At 46.5% G+C, this 19,263-nt stretch overlaps 1 protein-coding gene across 7 annotated transcripts in view; it reads right to left on the bottom strand.

Moving 5' to 3' along the window:
- Positions 1-9,236, bottom strand: part of FAM117B (family with sequence similarity 117 member B) — a 45,567-nt gene extending 36,331 nt beyond the window's left edge. For all 7 annotated transcript variants that reach the window (XR_008823583.1, XR_008823587.1, XR_008823586.1 and 4 more), the window contains exons 1-2: positions 8,455-9,236; positions 641-792 (exon numbers count right to left, since the gene is read on the bottom strand). Coding sequence is in view for 2 of the 7 variants with exons in the window: in XM_056349652.1 (XP_056205627.1) it covers positions 641-792; positions 8,455-9,040 (738 nt within the window). In the remaining 5 variants the exon portion in view is untranslated. The remainder of the gene's footprint in view (positions 1-640; positions 793-8,454) is intronic.
- Positions 9,237-19,263: the final 10,027 nt, after the last annotated feature.

The raw sequence follows: 19,263 nt of genomic DNA, 5'->3' as shown, positions 1-19,263 counted from the left end.
AGGACTGAGCCATTAAAAGCCTGTGAAATATTGTCAAGTTGTTGCAGTTTATTGGCAAATCATGTACTTTAATACTTTCCAGTTGAGCTAAATTTCAACATCATTCATGGTTCAATGAGGCAGCTCTTCAATGTATGTAATTCTATACTTGGTGCATAGATCCCAGATAAACATTAAAGGTCTTTTACAATCAGAAGATGAACAGCCTATCATAGAAAAGGCTACAATAACTTTTATACAGGCACTGCAGAAGCCTTTTTATTCAGTTTTAAGACAGACACATAAGGAATCACCAAGTTCCCTTGTATAAATTTAAACTAAATAGTACTTAACACCAGTGCAATCTAGTGTACTGCACACTAAGAACAATGAGAAAACAGATGTGCAATACGCTAGTGCCTTTCTGAGGCAAGAAGAGAGTAGAATTCTTAACAGATATGACAGTTCACAGCCTTTTCTTAAAGAATGCAAATAATTCATGCATAGCCAAGGTAATAGCAAAGATCAGATTCCTGCAATTTGAAAGTGAATAGGAACTTGCAAGCAAGAAAGCCAAAGTGAACATTTTCAAGGGAAAAGCTTCTTACATCTAAATCCTGTCTTCACATTTAAATACTCTGAAGACAAAAATCTATCCTACCTGTGTGGCTTTGTCTCTCATACACGGAGCAGCTTGTCCATGATTATCACGAGGCCACTGTCCAGCAAGGTACGGAGCAGCAAGCGTATCCAATGAGGAAGTCCGGCGAATAATACTGGAAGGGCTTGATGAAGGTGGTCTTGATTTGTCAGCTAGAATAAGAACATGTGATTAGAAAGAAAGCAAGACAGAACTTAATTATTTTAACTGTCTACAAGAAATCATATCAAATCAGAACTACTATGTTATTAAGTAAATAACAAAATACTTTTAATACAGGAATTAGGTTTCCTTTTGCAGGCTCTACTCAGTCTTGATAAGCAATGAAATGTGTTTTTATGGTTTCCTTAAACACATTCTTATGTCACATTGGTACTCCCATACTACCGTTTATTCCCTCAAAGGTACAACAGTCATTGGATTCTTATATGATGATGGCTTGGAAGAAATCAAAATAGCTATATTTCCTCATACATAAAGGCTAACAAAGAAAATCTGTGCTGAACTTCTTCAATTTAATGCTGAGTTTAGAGTTCACCCCACCAGCCCTTTACCCTTCACCTACTTTAATTCAAGGGACACTATGAACTGACATCTTTTATTAACCACCCAGCATACAATATACAGCAGATTCATAAAGCGTTATGTTTAACCCTCAGATCCAGAAGTCCACTAAAGGGTAATGATTTACATTTTACAACATAATCAAAACATCTCCTCCCTTTACATGCCACTTGGTAACTACATTCATAATTGCCTGACGCTACACCTCCTGCAACACCTCATTCTCACTGTGTTTTATACTAGTATCACTTTTCAGAAGAATTTAGATACTAACAGGAACCCTTACTGTAATAGGTTAAATATAACAAGTAGAGGAAGATTAATATTGTTAAAACCAAAAATTTGCACCGATGCCATCTGTCACCGATACTTTTAAGTGGCAGCAAAAGACAATGCTGCAAGCTAATAAATGTAAACACTGTGAAGAAAGGTTCCTCAAAATAGTAGCTGAGGTTTGTTAAAGAGACTGACAAGCAGAAAAGACCCAGTGTTTAGATATACATATACGCTCACGCATTATTTGTTACTAGCTCTTCTAGATGTAAAATGCAAATCCAGAGATCACAATGATCTAAGCTCACCATCAATTCATCTATTCCCCACAGAATCATACCTAAAAGAATTGTATTAATCTTACCTGTAATGAATACAAAGGCCAAAAACAAACCGCTAGAAGACAGCAAACGAGACAGAGAGATCAGATGGAAGTTTTACAACAAGGACACTGGAAAAACTCAGTCATGTGTCCTCCCTGACTGTGCCTTAGGATGAATTCTGCACTAAAAGCATAAATAGCATAGCAATTTGTATTGTACCTAAGTTTATTAGCAAAAGAAGTACTGCCTGATTAGTGTCTGACTGCTAGTCAGAAAATAGAAAACACTGCCATCAGTAGTCCAGAATTCAATTTCTAAGCCATTCCAATCTACTGAAAATACATAAATACTAATAAAACCCATTACGTAGAGTTGTCAGTGGTGTGGGCAACATCTTAGTCTGACAGAACAGCAGTCTTTCAATGTAAGTCTAGTGACATTCTGTACTAAAGAGCCTCATGTAAATTTTGCATTAGAAATGTACACATTAAAAATGTGGAAGATATTTAGACTGTAAGGAAATAATTACCAGCATTATAATCAGCCACATTCACATAAAGCAGTCCAGAAACCTCTTCTGATTTATTATTTCTACTAGTACCAACAATGATAAAAATCTTAGTACTGAGCTCACAGCTGATCTGCTCTCAGGGAGTAGCAGCAAAGTTCAATTTTGGAGTACCATGCACCTAAGACTGACCCCCATACAAAGAAATTCTCTGACTATTACTGCTACCACCATACAGCACACTGAAGGGTCTGTTTATGTCAGAAGATTTCAAAACGATTCCTTTTGTTTGTACCATGGGAGAATGCGGCATGCTAATGCAATGTGTCATTCCTTAAAAATTACACTTGCTTCCAAAGTTGTATCAAACACATCATTTGTCTCAGAAACAGCTGCCATACTCTCCTTATTTTTCTTCTGAATTATTAGTCTTCCTCTTGAAGAAGTGTCTCTTTTTACCAAGGGGAAACAGAAAGGATGCAGGGGAAAAAAACACAAAAAATCAGGAAGTGTATGTAGTCAGTCACATCATCTGCAAAGCCACTGTAGCAGACGGCTTCAAAACTGAAGCAGCAGAAACTCTTGCCCTCTCCCATCCCCCACAAAAAAAGTGGAAAGAATATTTTCTGGGCAAACAGAGAGAATGAAAACTGAAGAGCTTGTTTACTATTTAAGTTCAAGGGAAGCTGCTCATTTCAAGGCACAAAGCCTATAAGTACTCCTATTTTCCTCCAATTTAACAATTCCTTCAAAGAATTCTGTTTTCAAATTACTTTTATTTAGATGACGCAAGGATGTTTGGATATGGTTTTACTTACTTTTCCACCTTCACAACATGTCTTAATACAAATTACCAAAGTCTACCACACAATTCCTGTTACAGTTTCCAAACATTTCAATGGGAACATACACAATGTTTTCATTGCACTTTCCTCTACAATACTTGAAGCAAGTGTTCAGCTGCTATTTTTCCTTGATGTGACCTACATAACAAGAGATTTGCCTCCATAGAGATAACAGTTACAACAGCTGTGGCTGATGTAAAACAATGGAGCTGTTTCATCAAATAGACGCTTCTTAAATATTAGATCTAGTCTTAATTGGCCTGATTATCTCTTTAAACCAATATTTGTGATAAGTATCAACCCTCCTATCCATCCACCACTAGTCTAAATCTATTTAGAAACAAAGTCTTTCTGCAATCTGGCACCAAACAAAGTAAAATAATAGAACGAAACATAAACAGTACACACATAATATAAACCAACCAAGTCCAGAAGTCCATAATGTGGGAAAACAAGTAAGTTACCACGTCTTCACAAGCCATTGCAGTCCAACCAACCAACTGAAATTGCTACGGGTAAAGTAGTATCACACACATTATTGCAACTGTGAGGCCAGGCACCTCCAAAGGCAATTTAAGCTAAGGCAGTCTAACAACGTGACTGAAGAGCAAAATTGTACAAACGTAGATGCTTACCAACAGCTAAACGAAAGGTAGGAAAGAGAGCAGTGGCTTGTGGTGGGGAGTCTTAACATAGAAGTCCTACAACTACAATTATAACTGAAAAAGGAAATTACAGTGTGAGAGAGAACACGTAACTTGGAATCTGATACCTCACAGGAAAAAATTCCTATATATAAAAGGAAGGAGGAAAGAAAAAACCACGGAAGGTCTTACACATAAGAAAGTCCGAAGAGAAAAAACACTTTGAAAAGTCATCTTTTCCTTTTTCAGGAAAAGTTCCGAACTGCTGCTAGAACTGTAAAATAAGGATTGCTGCTGAAGTGTAACTTGCAGATTGATTTTACAGTCCTGTGATATCTTTCTATGTATCCGAAATTAAAGTTTTCAGAAAAGCAAATAAAAACTCCCAACAAACATCTTCTAATAGACACCATGAGAAGAGAAAACAAAACAAAACTAAGAAGCAACAGAAAGCGCCGCTGGAAGAGTACAGAACACCACTGACCTCACAAAATTCCCTGGTAAGAGTTCTAACCGAAGCTTTTTATACAGGTAGAACATCCAAAACAGTGAGAAAGAGCGAGACCTAACTAGCTTCTCTGGCACCTAGGCATAACAGCTGACCTTTTTGTTCCATTTTAGTCAGCCTCTTCCTCAGAAAGGACATTCATGGGATCTCCCCCATGCATACTTGTCTCTTCCCAAAAACTCAAACACACACAACTGATCGCAGGGGCTTCACCTACTTTTCGTGTTTCGTTGAAAGTATTCCACACATTCAGACAGCAGTAAGAACAGACACACTACAGAAGTGCGTATATTCCTTTTGGAAGGCAATCTTGGCTATTGTCTTTACATAAATGTAAAAGAACTACTTGTATTTTTTTTTCCCTCTAGTAATTCAAAGCAATCCCTTGGTAGGAGAATGACTGAACTAATGTTGTTTTACAAAACCAACCTCAGAAAGCCCAAGACGCTCAACTTACTTCATCCTAGTGAATGAAAACATTTTTAATCCAAATAAACTCCCCTGAAGTGTGGGCCACAAGAAACCTAAATTATGATGCTGCAATAATGAATTCACTTTCTTTACATCTAGCATTTGTTAAACAGCTTATGTAAGCCATGCAGGCACGTAATGGTACACAAAGCCTTCTGCACTCTCTTACCATGCAGCGGTACCTTTTATAACTGCTGCAAAACCTTGGTAATTAATGTTGACAGGTCCATAGCTATTATTGTGTCACTCACCAAATTCTTAAAATAAATTCTACAGTGAAATTTAAGAGTGTAATGGAGTTCCATCCCTTCTCCCTAACCCAAGGAGGTGTTCACATCTGAACTCTTCAAGACTTTCCAATATACTGTTACAACAGTATTCATCATTTCCTTTCACACAAGCAGGCTTTAAGATTACTCTTCCATATAGTATTCTAACCAATTAAAGGGCAATGTAGTTCCAGATAAAACAAATCAATTTTTCCTCAGTTTTCACAGTGAGTTTAAATGTCCAATAAAGTTGACTGGAATATACCCGAAAGTTCAGCATCCAGTAGAGAAATCTCTTGACAATCTGAAGGCACCTGAAAGGGTCAGAAAACAACTGCTATGGCTCTAGTCCCAACCTTCTTGTTTACACAGCCTGGTGCATTATAGTATTTTTGGAGCTGAACAGATGGAACCCTTCTGAGAAGATGTTTTATATAAAAACACGAACAACAAGATCCCATTCGATCTTTGCTCAGTAGATAAACCATAATAAAAATAACAATAAAGGCAAAGCATACACATTTCTCTATCTGAGTCTACTGCTAGGTGAAAATAATGTCCTCTAGCAGGGGTGGTTTGCAGACAGGTAAAGAGACATATGTGAAAACTGAACCAAAATTGGAGATTGCAGGACAGACCTCGTAGTGTAGAAGTGAGGCCACCAACAGTGATGGGAAGGAGAGAGCCCATTAACAGGCAAGTAGAAGCTGAAGTCTGTGAAGCAAGTGCTAGAGACTGCAGAGGGGGAAAGTAAAAGATGAAAACTAGGTAGCTGGAAGATCTAGGGTCTTGAGTCATATATTTAGGAGAGCAGCAGCAAGAAAAGCACAGAAATTTAGAAATTAATTATGCCATAGACTCTTCAGTTCATAATTATCTCATCATCACAGAAAATTCAGTTAGCATTTCCAAGACTTAGCTGCAATTCGTTTCAGAAAACTGGGATGAAAAAAACAAATACCACACAACAAAAAAACCACACACGTACACAAAAAAAACCACCAAACCCCAAACAAAAAAAACAAACCCAAAGAATCTATTAAGTCACATTTGTAAATTCACAACTTGAGGTTCTCAAATGTTAAGCAGGATAGCAGGATCATGAAGATTATGTTCAAAGCTATTCAACTGCTTCCCAGAAAAGAAAATCTGAAAAACATGAAGCTGTGTCTAAAGCATACAACTTACTGAACCAGTATCAAAGATCAGAAGCTATCATTTGTCTAACCTTGAGGTTCACTTGAATCTACAAAAAAAACCAAGGCTGCAGCTGTAGTAATGAACAAAAGCTATCATCAGCCAAAAATAGGAAAATCCAAGTTATTCTGTCATAGATTCTGACTGATACTCTGAAGTGGCCTGCATGGCTTCACAACCAGAGCCTCATTAGCAAAAATGAAGCTCCACTTCCATGTTCTCAGCTACCACTAAGTTTTCTCATTTAGTTGAAGAAAAAAATTGAAGTTAACTCAGTCTCTATCAAGCACTGGACTACACCACACAAAGTTAAGCAATATAGAACAGGTTTAATTTTTAATTTTGGGCCAATACAAGTACTGTTCAGAAATGTGAACACACGGAAGCAATTAAATGGACGCTACTCTTCTGTTTTCACACATCTTGTAAAACGCTAGTGAAGTTAACACAGAACAGTAATCAAATGACTTGTTTCTTTCTATATGCTAGTTCTTAGATCCAGTAAAGAAGTTAGCATGGTTTCAACAAGTTTCTGTGCAATGATCAGAAGACGGTGCAACTTCTCCATCTAAAGTGGTCTGATGCATGCCTACACAAACAGCTTTTGAACCTGGATCTCAAGGCTAAGTCATCCTGTTCCTCGTTCTCCAGGCCAGGAGTCTGCATCTTGGGCAAGAGTTTCTATAAAGTTCACAGGAAAAAGACAGTATTTTGTGATGTGTATAAAGTCTTTCAGATGACCGACTAACAGGACTCTCAAATGAAGAATATGCACATTCCTCAATCCAAAGCCTTGGAAAATAAAACTTAAAAAAACCACCACATTGACCTAGAAAGCAGAAAAATCTAATTCAGAACCTAACCGCCTTTGTGGCACTGCTTTCTTACACTACAGACAAGCAACCATATGGTAATCTTGAAGGGGCATGTCTGAATTAAAAAAAAAAAAAAAAACAAAAAAAAACCCAACAAAAAACCCACACCCAAAAAACACTACCCCACAAAGAAAATAAAAATTAAGTCACACAGACATTACCTTCAGTACTGCACCAATTGGTTATGGCTGTCTCATTTGGCGGCACCGTTCCTCAAAGCCAGGATAATAAAAAAACCCCAAAGACAACCAAACAACAAAACAAAAACCGACACAGCAGTCTGGTTATAATCATTGTTTTAGAATGAGGGAGCAACATCAGGAGAAGGAGCAGTGTTACAGGGAATCATGTTGATCCTAGATTTCTGCATATTAGTCAGCTTTACTCTTTAGATTACCACGTGCAACTCCATAAAAACGTAACCGTAAGCTTCAGGATCTCAAGTCACAGATTTTTCCAGATTTGAGGATATTAACACAAAGCCTCACTCATGCATTTCTGAGTAAACTTTTACCCTAAGAAGAAAAAGGACTTACATATGTAAGCATCTATTATCCTCAACCAGATGTTACATATTGCTTACATTTCACCGTTCTCAGTAAGTACGTTTCAATTCTTCAGGAACATTAAAAAGCAGTTTGCTACAAAATGCACGCCGTTCCCGCACTATTTTCTATCTGCACTGTACTGCAGAGTGAGCTCGTCATCACTCTCAAGTTCACACATCCTTCTGCAGGGCTCGTGCTGAACGTAACTACTAAGGGAGAGAGTGAGTACTTTTTTCCTACGTCTACGCGCAATGCCAACAGCACCAGCTAGTTTTCCAATCGCAAGCTTGCGGCCACCGGATGAACACCCCGCAGCGCCCGGCAGGAGATGCACGGAAAGGCGAGAAGACGCGCAGGCTTTGCAGCAGCCCTCCGACAGCAAGCTCAGCGCTCGCCCGTACGGTGCGCCCGGAGCGCAGCTCCACCGCGGGCTGTCTCCCCGGCACACCGGGCGCCGCAGCACCCAGGCGGCCCGCCGGGCTGCCCCGTCCCCTCCCAAGGCCAGGCAGCCGCCCGGCGGCAACAACGGCGGCGAGCCCGCCGCGCCGCTGCCAGCCGGGGCGGGACCGGAGGGGCACAAGCCCGGGCACGGCCCCGGGCCCCGCCGCAGCACGGCGCGCTCGGAGGCACGGCGCCGGGCACCCCGCCGCCCCCCGCCCCGCAGAGCGCTGGGCGCGCCGCCTCACGCAGCCCCCCGGGCGGCGGGCGCCCTTCGCCGCTGCCCCGCGCCCCCGTGAGGGCCGGGCTGGCGGCAGGTGCGCGGCGGGGCGGGCCGCCGGGAGCGCTCACCTTTGCAGACGGGGGAGCTGGGGCTCTTCCTCTCCGGGGAGCTCCGGCCTTGCTCCGGCGAGTGCCGCCGGTGCCGGACCCTGCCCGCCGCCGCGGCGCTGCCCTCCGGCAGCGGAGAGGAGCAGGGCGAGGGTCCGCAGCCCGGCGGCGGCGGGGGCGGCGGCGGCGGCAGGTGGTGGGAGCGCGGGGGGCTGCCGCGCGCCCCGCCGGCACGCGTGGGGCTGCCCCGCGAGGAGGAGGCGGCGGCGGCGCTGCCCCCTCCCCCCGGCGTCTGCGTGGCCGTGGCGGGGCCGCCGCGCGCGCCGTTGCCGGTGGGCGCCGCGCGCGTGGGGCTGACGCTGCGCGAGGCGGGCGCCGCGCGTGGGAGCCCCCCGCCCAGGGCGCCCGCGCCGCCGCCGCTCCTCGTGGGGCTGCCATGTTGCTGCTGCTGCTGCTGCTGCTTGAGCTGGAAGGGCACCGTGGCCCGCATGGGCTGCAGGCGGCTGCTCGCTCCCGCGCCGCCGCCCGCCGCCGCCGCCGCGCCCCCTCCCCCGAGGGAGGTGGCGGGGGTCGGGGAGCCGCTGCGCCTCACGCGCTGGTGGGACATTGTCCGTTGGGAGCCGGGGCTGGCGGAGGGCCGTCGGTGGCGGGGGAGGCGCGGCGCGGGCGGGTCCTCGCGGGGATCCAACGCCTCAGGCGGCGGCGGCAGCACCGGTGGCGGCCCCGTCCCCCCCTGGCCGCCGTCCCCGGCCCGGGGCTGCCCGCGCTGCCTCCGCAGCCTCCGTGCGCCTCATCAACAATAGTGCCCCGGCCGCCCGCCCCGCCCCCCGCGCCCTCCCATTGGGCGCGCCGCCGCTCGGCTCGCGCAGATACGGCGCGCCCATTGGCTGCGCAGCGCGCTCCGGACTGGCCGAGCCTGCGCGGGGAGGGGGGGAGCGGCGCTTAAAGCAACACGCGGCCCCCGCCGCTGCGGTGCCGCACGTGCCGTGGGGCCCCGGTCCCGCAGGGCCCCGGGCGGTCAGGCGGGCGGGGGACGGTGGCCGGGGGGCCGGGAGAGCGCCCCTCGGCATCCTGCGGCAGCGCCGGGCCTTGGCGAGCTGCCCCCGTCACGTGGGGAGCGCGGCCGGGATGGCGGCGCCCCGCTCCCGGGGCCTGGCCCCGCGGAACGGCCGGGCGCGAGCAGCGGGTCCCCCGCCCCGGTCGCCCGTAGCTCTGGCTGCACGGTGCGAGGGGCCGGGGGCTCAGCAGCGCGACACCCAATCGCCTGGCCACCAGCTGGGCGCTGCCGCTGTGGCGCCGGCGACGTGGGCAATATCCAGGCAGATCTCACCGTGTCCCCGTAACCGCCAGGATTGTCATTGCGCTCCCCTGGGTTAGCAGCGTCCCCGCCGCGATCCTTCAAATAGCCCGCTGGAGCGCCGACACCCGCTTAGCCTGGTTCACACACCAGAGCAGTGAGCACGGCACAAAACAGGCCTTAGTTCACATATGGGTTACGTAGGTGCAAGGTAAACGTGCTTCAGCACCTTCAAGACGTGAAGGAATCGTCTCTGTCTTTATTGCAGGTGCCTGTTGTGGGCCAGCACAACTTGCCCAAAGTCTTCTCTGTGCTGCACTGCAACTTGCATGTTGCAATTGCATACCACTGCTGTGCTACAAATGGTGTGGCAAGAAATCACATAGCATTCTTTCCTTCAGCTTGGCTGTGCTTGGCTTTGGGGCTTTTCTTCCTCTTCCCCCAGTCTCCTTTGCTGTTTCTGATTGAAGCCAGCTTCCCTTCAAAAGCCCCGAGCTCCATCCTTGTGGCTGGCCAGTTTCACAAACCCCAAAAGTCAGACGACGTGCACAGGCCCTTCCGCAAGGTGCCTAGGCACTGGCCCACCTAAAGGCTTGGAAGGTAAAGCCCTTGTCAGAGTCAAGAGCTTTTTATGAGAAATCGGACTGGCAAAAGAGAGCGGGGTGGACGCGTCTCCAGTGATGAGGTTGTAATGAAGTTAGTTTTTGCATTCTGGATTAATTAAATGTCTTTTGAAGGACGTTAGGCTTGCTTAACAGGTACTGTAAATACTAGTAATATGGACCACAGGGTAGATGGATGGGTCAACCAAAACTGGCTGCAAGAGCTGTGCCCCGTCTTGAGGATTATCCAGGGCTACCCCCCTGAAAGCGGCTGCATCAAGGGGAGGCACCAGAAGCCTGGCAGACACCATCAGTCCCATGGTATCGCTTTTTTAAGTGTGCAATTTACTGAAGTCACCTTATAGATTACATGCGTAATGCCACTTTCCCAGTCCTTTCCATCACAAGCACTGCTGATATGATGTGGCAGCGCATCAAAATCTCAGATAACCCGCTTTGTGAAATACCTGGGAGATGGTCCTCTCTGAGCCAGGAATGGCTGAGCAGTGGAGAACAGTATGGGCTGTGTGCTGCTGGCATTGGAGGTGAAGGGGTCTTCTCATTCCCTCGGTGACTCCATGTATGTATTGAAAAAGAGAACATGAGCTTCATAGTGCTCCACAGCAACCCAGCACGCCTGGAGAAATAAATGGAACCAGTCTGCTGCTTTGTCCTTCCACAGTTTCTGTGACTCATCTTGTGGGGCAGCACAGCAGAAGACGTTTTTGTGAAGGGGGAGAAAATAGTCTGAATCCTGAAAGTCAGTTTTGCCATAAAACAAAGTAAAGGGACCTGCACCAGACATCCAGTTTTTTAGGAATAAAACAGCAAGATGGATGTTATTAGATCCCAATGGATGTGATCAACAAAAGACAGGAAAGGTGGTGGTGATTAACTGGGATGTATTGGAAAGTGTGGAACCTGGGCACGACATAAATGGTATAGAATAAGGGGTAGATATTGTCCTGGTTTTGGCAGGGATAGAGTTAAATTTTCTTCCTAGCAGCTGGCACAGTGCTGTATTTGGGATTTAGAATCAGAGTAATGTTGATAACACGCTGATGTTTCAGTTGTTGCTAAGCAGTGTTTACACCAAGTCAGGGGCTTTTCAGCTTCTCACACCACCCCACCAGCGAGCAGGCTGGGGGGGCACAAGAAGCTGGGACGGAACACAGCCAGGGCAGCTGACCCAAACTGGCCAAAGGGATATTCTATACCATATGACATCATGCTTGGTATATAAATGAAGGGAAAACTGGCTGGGCATTGGTTGGCAGGTGATGAGAAACTGCCTTGTACATCACTTGTTTTGTGTATCCTAATTCTGTTGTTGTTGTTGTTATTATGTTCCCTTCCTTTTCAGTCCTATTAAACAGTCTTTATCTCAACCACTAATTTAACTTTTTTTTCCTTCCGATTTTCTCCCCCATCCTGCTGTGAGGGGGAGGGGAGTGAGCGAGCAGCTCCATGGTATTTAGCTGCCTGCTGGGTTACACCATGACAGCAGCCCCGGACAGTGCACAGTTATCCTAAAACAGGTTAACCTATGCAGCATTTATTTCACTTCTTTGCTGCAGTTTTCAGTCAAAAGCAGAAGATGCAATCCCCTTTGCAGTCATTCCTGCTGTGACAGCACCCACTGCCAGTGCCAGTATGGTTGCTCAGCAGGCTTTCATCCCTTGGACAGTTTATCCTCCCCAGAAATACTGGGGTTGTTTGGAAGCAACATGCCACAAAGAAATTTTTAAGTCATTCTAATTCCTGCTGCTGTTTTGAAGAGGCCAAAAATTAAAGGTATTGATTCATGTTTATTTGCATGATGCATATTACAGAGCCAAGTCACGATTTTTGAATGCAGAAGATATCTGTGACAATTAGAGTACTTCCCACATTGTTGGGCACTGTAGAAATGCCACTGCTCCACGCAGTTGTTAGGAGAATATAAAGCAACGTGTTTATGTACACTGCTCATATGTATACTGTACAACTCTAAAGCAGTTTTATTGCTTTACCAGCATTAGACATGAAAGTTCAACATGTAAAGTCATGTACTGAGACCTAATCAAACACCATGTACTTCATACATTAATTTGTTTAAACTGTAACAAATGTGTTACAACAGGATCTTACTCCTACACCTTATGGAAATAATGGAAGCAACTACAGCAGGATTATGAGTTACTTGAAAATAGTTTTGAAACTTTTTTTTTAATTACTCAAACAAACCCAAACCAAAACCCCAGCCCCAAATAACTTGGATCCTGATCACCCCCAGACTCTCCTTGTAATTCACACATGCACACCCACCCTGCAAGCTCTGGGTTTTGTTTCAGCTGTTGAACTCCTTATTGCCTTCAGACGTTGTCAAACGCTGCCCAGGCCAACTCTGAACTCATTTCCACATTTCACATGCAACCTTTAGGCTGGGGTTTCTTCACATACATTACGCCCTTACTCTGATCATAATACCTAATGTGCTGGTGCCAACAGTGATCCAAAAAGTAGGAATGAAACTCGCCACAAAGGCTGTGAGCCTTCTATCAGTATCGCCTGAACCAGCATTTTAGTGACCTCAGTCACTTTAGTGACTCCAAACTCACTGGAGTCGCGTGTGATCCCACATACACACGGTGCAAGGATCCATTGATCGCTCGTCTCCAGCTCCTCTCTGCCTGGTAGGTTAACCGGCCCGTTGGCCTGCAGGAGCTGAGCAGGTCCCAGTGTGCTCACATCCCGTGCTGAAGTGACACCCCGGGGGTGATGCACACTTTGTGCTGCTTTGTACTCACTGTGGGGAGAGTAAATCTAGGTATTGCAGGCGTCCCCTCATGTGCAAGGTGCTGGTGCGTTCTTAAAATACGGTGTGTAGTAAAAGCTGCAGGTACAAACACATCAGTCCAAGTGCTGGAAGCATATCAAGAGTGCCCTCAAAGGCAGACTGATAAAACACACAGAGCTGCACTAACAAATTTGCAACCTACTAAAAATAGGGACGTAAACAAGTCAGGGAGGTGGTCAAAATAGTAACCATAAATGAAAAGCAGAGAAACAAGGGTCAGAGGTTTAAGTTCATAGGCCCAAATCCCTCTGTGTGGCTATGAAAACAGCTAATACTCAGGGAGTTTTGTTGTACGAAGGACTGAAAGTTTATGAGTAGAATCACCCACTGCTCATGGTAATATATATGAAAAACGTACTGTTAAAAATAATACTAATCATAGCGAACATTACAGAAAATGATTGTGCTCCAAGTAGCTTCAGCTATGTTCTTACTCCAAAATTAAATTAATGCAAAACAGCACATTTAAAGGAGCAATCTACTGCCTGAAATTGTTTTTCTACCTACAGTTGATGCAAGCCATATTGAAGGTTGAAAGACTAAAGATTCTGAGTGTTTAATCTAAACATTAGATTATGCCCCAGGATATTTCATTGCATTTCTCATCTCTTCCCTGCAGAGTGAGTTTGTTTTGCTTGTTCATGTGGGTGTTCAACATCAACAGGAGGAAAAAAAATTAAAAACAGGACAAATATAATAGAATTTGCTTCACACAAACCCTGTAAGATCCTAATTAATATTCCAGAATATCTGGGGGGATTTGAGGAGGCAAGCAGATTGAAATAAGGTATTAAGATTAAAACAATAAAAAACAACAGATGGGACCTTGGACATAAATCAAACTACATGCAATAAGCAAAAGACAACTTCAAGCAAAATGCGTTCCTGCCACATTTTATGAAGTACAATCTTTACGAAAAGTTGTCATATAAATAACATCCTGAGGCTTCAGTGCCTCACTGGTGTTAAGATAACACATTTTTGACAAACAGACCCAGTTCCTCAGTGCTACACTTAACTGCAGGCTTGAGAGATGTTTCCACTGCGTGGTCATGGCGCACATCATTACCCGGGAGAAGTGTGAAGTTAATTTCTTTAGAAGCCAGTGCGAAGTGCACCTACATGCAACCTGTGTTTTACAGGCACACAGATCAACTTTCTGACAACATGTTAAATGACAGCAGCAACACTAAGCAATACCCTGGTCGTGAGTGCCCGGCTGCTGCAGGAGGATGGTGACTGGAGCCAAGCTCGGCTCGCCAGGAGTTCCCACCAGCTGAGGGTGACCGCAACTGTTCCTGGGCTCTGCTGAGGGAGCGCAGTGAGCAGCAGAAAAGGCATATTGTCCAGCACATTTCTGACTCTTTGGTTTCCGTAACACCGAGAGAAGTGGCCTGCTTCATGTAAGCAAGACAGTTTAATCTCCTCCAGGTATCCTGCAAGAAAGGTGCTAAATGATTATTTGCACGTCATTCCTCCCCTTCCACAATGAAAATTTCCTTCCTTTTAGAAAGCAAGTAGTTTTCCTTTTAAATTATCTTAAAAAAACTTAATATTTTTAGTATGTATTTACAGAACTTGCAAATACAACACAGAGATTTGTCTGTATTTGTGCTGTATATAGAGATTAACATGTCACTGTATTTCTAGTCTCAGGGCAGAAGAATGCGTACAAAGTATAGAAGGAAACACTTGGTTTACAAGCATTAGACACTGATTGCTCCTACAGACCACCGGCACAGTTTCTGTACTGTGAGTATAATGGAACTATATACTGTAAAATATTTATTTGAATTGTTGATGTAATTAATTTGACAAATGACAATATTTCAATAACAGATTTTACGGCCGTATTGTAGGATGATAAACATCCCGTGTTCGTGATGAATAGGCATAGAACTACAGACACTCTTCACTTCAGAGAGCAGAAAGTTCACTCCCGATTGAGGCCTACAATCTTATTTTGCTTCTGTTTGTTTTTATAACAATTAGAAAAGCTAAAGGGATTGTGAAGAGTGTGTTGGCATGGCTTATCCATGCACTGAGAGGCAGCAAGAAAATGGTTTTGCCTCTCTCTCCACATACATATACTAGCCCTGTAGCTGATTGACTTCAGCCGGGTGTGTGATGAGGTGGAAGCATGGGATTCTCTCATTTGGGAAAACACCTACTTAGAAAGAATGGATCAAGCAGTGTTGTGAATCCTCCCTGCATGCAGCCACGGGAGGCAGCGGGGCTTTTAGCTCGTCTGGTTACACCTCAGCCAGACATCGGTTTTGCCTCCACTGTCCCGTCCTGCCCTCATGCATTGCACGTGGCATTTGGCCTGGCCTCGCCGCCTGGAGAGCGTCACAGAGAGGACATCATCTGTGAGGAGATGAAGAAAGCGCAGCTGGGTCCCAATCCCTGCTGCTGTCAGCAGCCGGAGCCTGCTCCCGCGCTCAGGCAGGGGTCGGGCTGGCTGCGGCAGGAGCACGGCTGGCACGGCTGGGTGACCCTTCACAGCGGCCAGCCTGCAGCTTGTCTCTGGTCCTTGGGGCAGGGACCAGTAAATCCTCGGACTAGGTCTGCTTGGTGTCCATCTACAGACGCCCCAGCAGCCTGCCCAAAGCAGCTGATGCGCCCACCTGACCCGTGTGTCGCCTGGCTTCCCCCACCGTGCCTGCAGCTCGCAGAGACCCTTCTGCTGCCGGGGAAGCACAGCAGGACGGCCACCCTCCTGCCTCCCCGGCAGAGCACACCGGCCTGCTGCCTGCGTGCCGAGGAAAAACCCAACGTGCAAGAGCTGAGCTCTGCCACACACCAGCACGGAGCCAGAGGCCCCCCAGCTGGCATCCCACCAGGGGTAGCCCAGGAACCCACCTGCCCTTCCTCCTGCTTCCACTGCTGGTTTGCAGCAGGAGGACCTGTGGTATCTCCCGTGGCTGGCTGCTGTGGCTAACGGTGCCCAAATCGAGCCCTTCTCATGCTGCTGCTTGCTTCTGCCTGCAAATACCTCACGTCTCGCTTGCGATCTCAGTTCATGGCCTATGTAAGCGGGTGGGAACTGCTGCTTGCCTGTGCTTTACAAGCACATTTCTACCCCTCACGATCACAGAGTAAAGCTCAAACACATGACTGACCTGCGTTCTGGTTTTCCAGAAGCAAACAGTAAATAAAATTAGCCTGCTTAACAGTGATTTTAAACCAGCTGTTTCTGAGGCCTGATTCAGAAATGTAATGGTCCAAGAAAATCCTTGGCATGGCAACAGAAATGCAGGCTCCCAGTGAATTCTTTCCACCTCAGGACAGATCCAGCAAGGCCTCTCTCCTGCAGGAGATTCTCCAGCCACACATACGTGCCCTGGCTGCGGCAGTAGAACTGAGTGTGCAGCAGTGGCTACTGCTTGGGCTAGGGTCAGACCTACAGCTTGCTGCAATGAGTTGTGTCAGATCTGATTTTTTAACTAATCCAGAGACCTGAAGGTGCCGGAAGTTACTCTTCACAATGTATCTGCAGGGCTCAATTATTACCTTTCCAGTAAGAGGAAAGGGGGAGGGGGAGAAAGAGGGAGAAAGGGAGAAAAGAGATGGAGAAAACATGTATAATTTCATTATGGCAGACTGGTAAAATACCAGTTACTGAAACTGTCAGTAACAAAACCAGGAACAGAGCACAAACTAACCTCACTTCTGCACACAGTTGCATGCACATGAAAGTACTGTATGAAAACCGTATTTCTGGTCATTCTGATTAGGAATTCTGATGGCCTGTGGTGCGAACTTCTCACAAACAAAGGCTACACTAAGCAATAGGGGAAAGCGGAAAAGCCTGTACCATTCCTAGGAGCTGCTTGCAGGCCTGTTGCAAGCAGTGATGCTAATAGAATGAGCTGCACAACCCCTGTACCCTCTTTATCACAATGCCCTGTGCTATCCTTTCCTATTAGCACTTGGCAAGAACAAAGAAATAGGGCCAAAGACAAATGCTTTCCTGCTGTGTTGCTGACTCCTGAAACAAATATCTCTATCCTTCCTCCATGTTCTTTCCCCTTCCTCAAATCCACCTCGTGCACTTGAGACACTGCCTGCTGGCTTTTGCCCATCTTCTGCCCAAACCATGCCTACTCTGTACTGGGCATACGTCCTCATTCTCAAAAGGCACTTGGACCATGATAGAGGGTCTTGGGAGGCTCCTGTCCTTCCCATCAGGACTTGAAATGTGCCTGGGTCAGGTGTTTCCAACCTTTCTCAACATTTGCATCCTTAACATTTTTCCAGTGCCCATGCGAGCCCCATCTAGAAATGCTGTTTGCTCAGACGCTCTGACTTGCTTTCCTTAATCATCTTCCACAGACCAGCTGTCCTCAGGCAGCGTTATTAGTTGTTTTTGTAAAAGAGGGATGAGTGATCCCCAAAGCATGACTTTGGCTCAGATCACCATTTGTGGATTTCTCACAGACTTTCCCTATGGTACTGAGAGACGAAAGAAGAAGATCCCCTGACATAAAAGCAGAAGACCCAAGTGCATTTAAATTCTAGGAATCAAAATGTTTCAACTTCTTGTTGGATGGAGAATGACAACCTTTCAGGCTAACGTGAAAAGCTGAATTTATACAGATACAAACATTTTGGTATAGTCAAGTTTTCCTGCCTGTGGAAAATTAACCTTCTTATCCAATAGAACGTGCCTTGGGTCATGGCAGCGAGCAGATGTCTATAATCTCCTGCACGTGGAGAATTTCCATAACATCAGAATTAGCAAGAAGTAAATGGGGAAAAAAACCCTGAATGGAAACAAATGGAAGACTGACGTGGCTGCGTTCCACAAAGTACATTCTGCAGCTGCATCACTGCTCTGGAACAAAGGGGAGTATAATTATTGTTGTTTTACGTTCATTTCCCATTTAGCAAAGCAAAAGCTGAATAAAAGTGGCTGTTATTTCTGCAGGAAAGAGCTGGCTGAGGTGAGTATATGAGGTCACACAAGGAAATCTATGAGGAGACTATTGCTTAAGCCTGCATAGCTCACGCACCCAGTAAAAAATATATCAGTAAAATTCACCAGTTACATTTTGTTATTGCAGAGCTCAGTCAAGGCTTCTCGGATGCCCTGGGAATAAGACTCAGCCACACCTGCCGGGGTAGGGCAGGACTTGGCTGCTTTTGCTGTCGGCAAGGAGTGGTGATTGCCGGAGAGGGAACATCTCCTTCTGTCACAGCTGCCCGCCAGCCTTTCTTGGTGGCAGCAGCCCCTCCATCCAGGGCACTAGCGATGGAGGAAAGGGCATGCAGGAACTCTTGTTATTTCCGCATGGATCAGGTCAGCATCCCTCCCCATCTTGCTGCAGTGCTGCCACCACCCTCTCTGCCCCACTCCAGAGGCAGGATGGCCAGCAGGGCAGTGGGGAACTGGACTGTTGTGTCCCAGGGAAGCCAGAGCTTCATGAGGTTCTCAGAGCTCCTGGCGTCCCTGGAGCCTCCTGACCCTCCCTGACTAGGCTACAACCTCAGGAGAAACCCAGCTTTCTTGGAGCCATTTCTGGGAAGGCTTGAGAGGTCTCAGGCTCCCCCCAATGTCATTGAGGCCTCTGGATACAAAGAGCTTTGTAGGATTGTCCTTAGAGCCCCACACGCAGGTAATAAGACCTGGCCGGCCAGCCTCTGTCTCCTGTGGGCCGTATTGCTCAGCCGTCTTGAGCTGACAGCAAGCCACTGCCAGTAAGCAGAGCGCTCTCCTTCGGGGAGGGACCTTCTCCTTGTAGCAACGGCCCTCAACTCCTAATCCTTTTCTAAAGGCAGAAACCCGCAAGGCAGCTGCAAATCCAGCCTGGAACACGGAGTCTGCCTCCTGCTCACAGGGGAAGCAGGGCTCGCCACCGTCCCCCCCTGCAGCCAGGGCTTTCTAGGTTCGTTTGTGGGACCGGGGTGATTTGCCGCGCAGGCAGGTGCTCAGCCACACGCTCAGCCGCACGCTGCTGGCCTCGCTGTGTTGCTGCCTCCTGATCTATGAGAACAAGAGATGCAGCTCCTCAGTCTGCCTCCTTCCTTTGCATTTTGGAGGTAGTTCTTTGGCTACAGAGGTGTAAGACTGGCACCACTTCATTTGCTTG

Source organism: Falco biarmicus, chromosome 8, assembly GCF_023638135.1.
Source record: "Falco biarmicus isolate bFalBia1 chromosome 8, bFalBia1.pri, whole genome shotgun sequence".
NCBI lineage: Eukaryota > Metazoa > Chordata > Aves > Falconiformes > Falconidae > Falco > Falco biarmicus.
The sequence above is the reverse complement of the archived record's forward strand: the minus strand, read 5'-3'. Positions and strand labels throughout refer to the sequence as shown.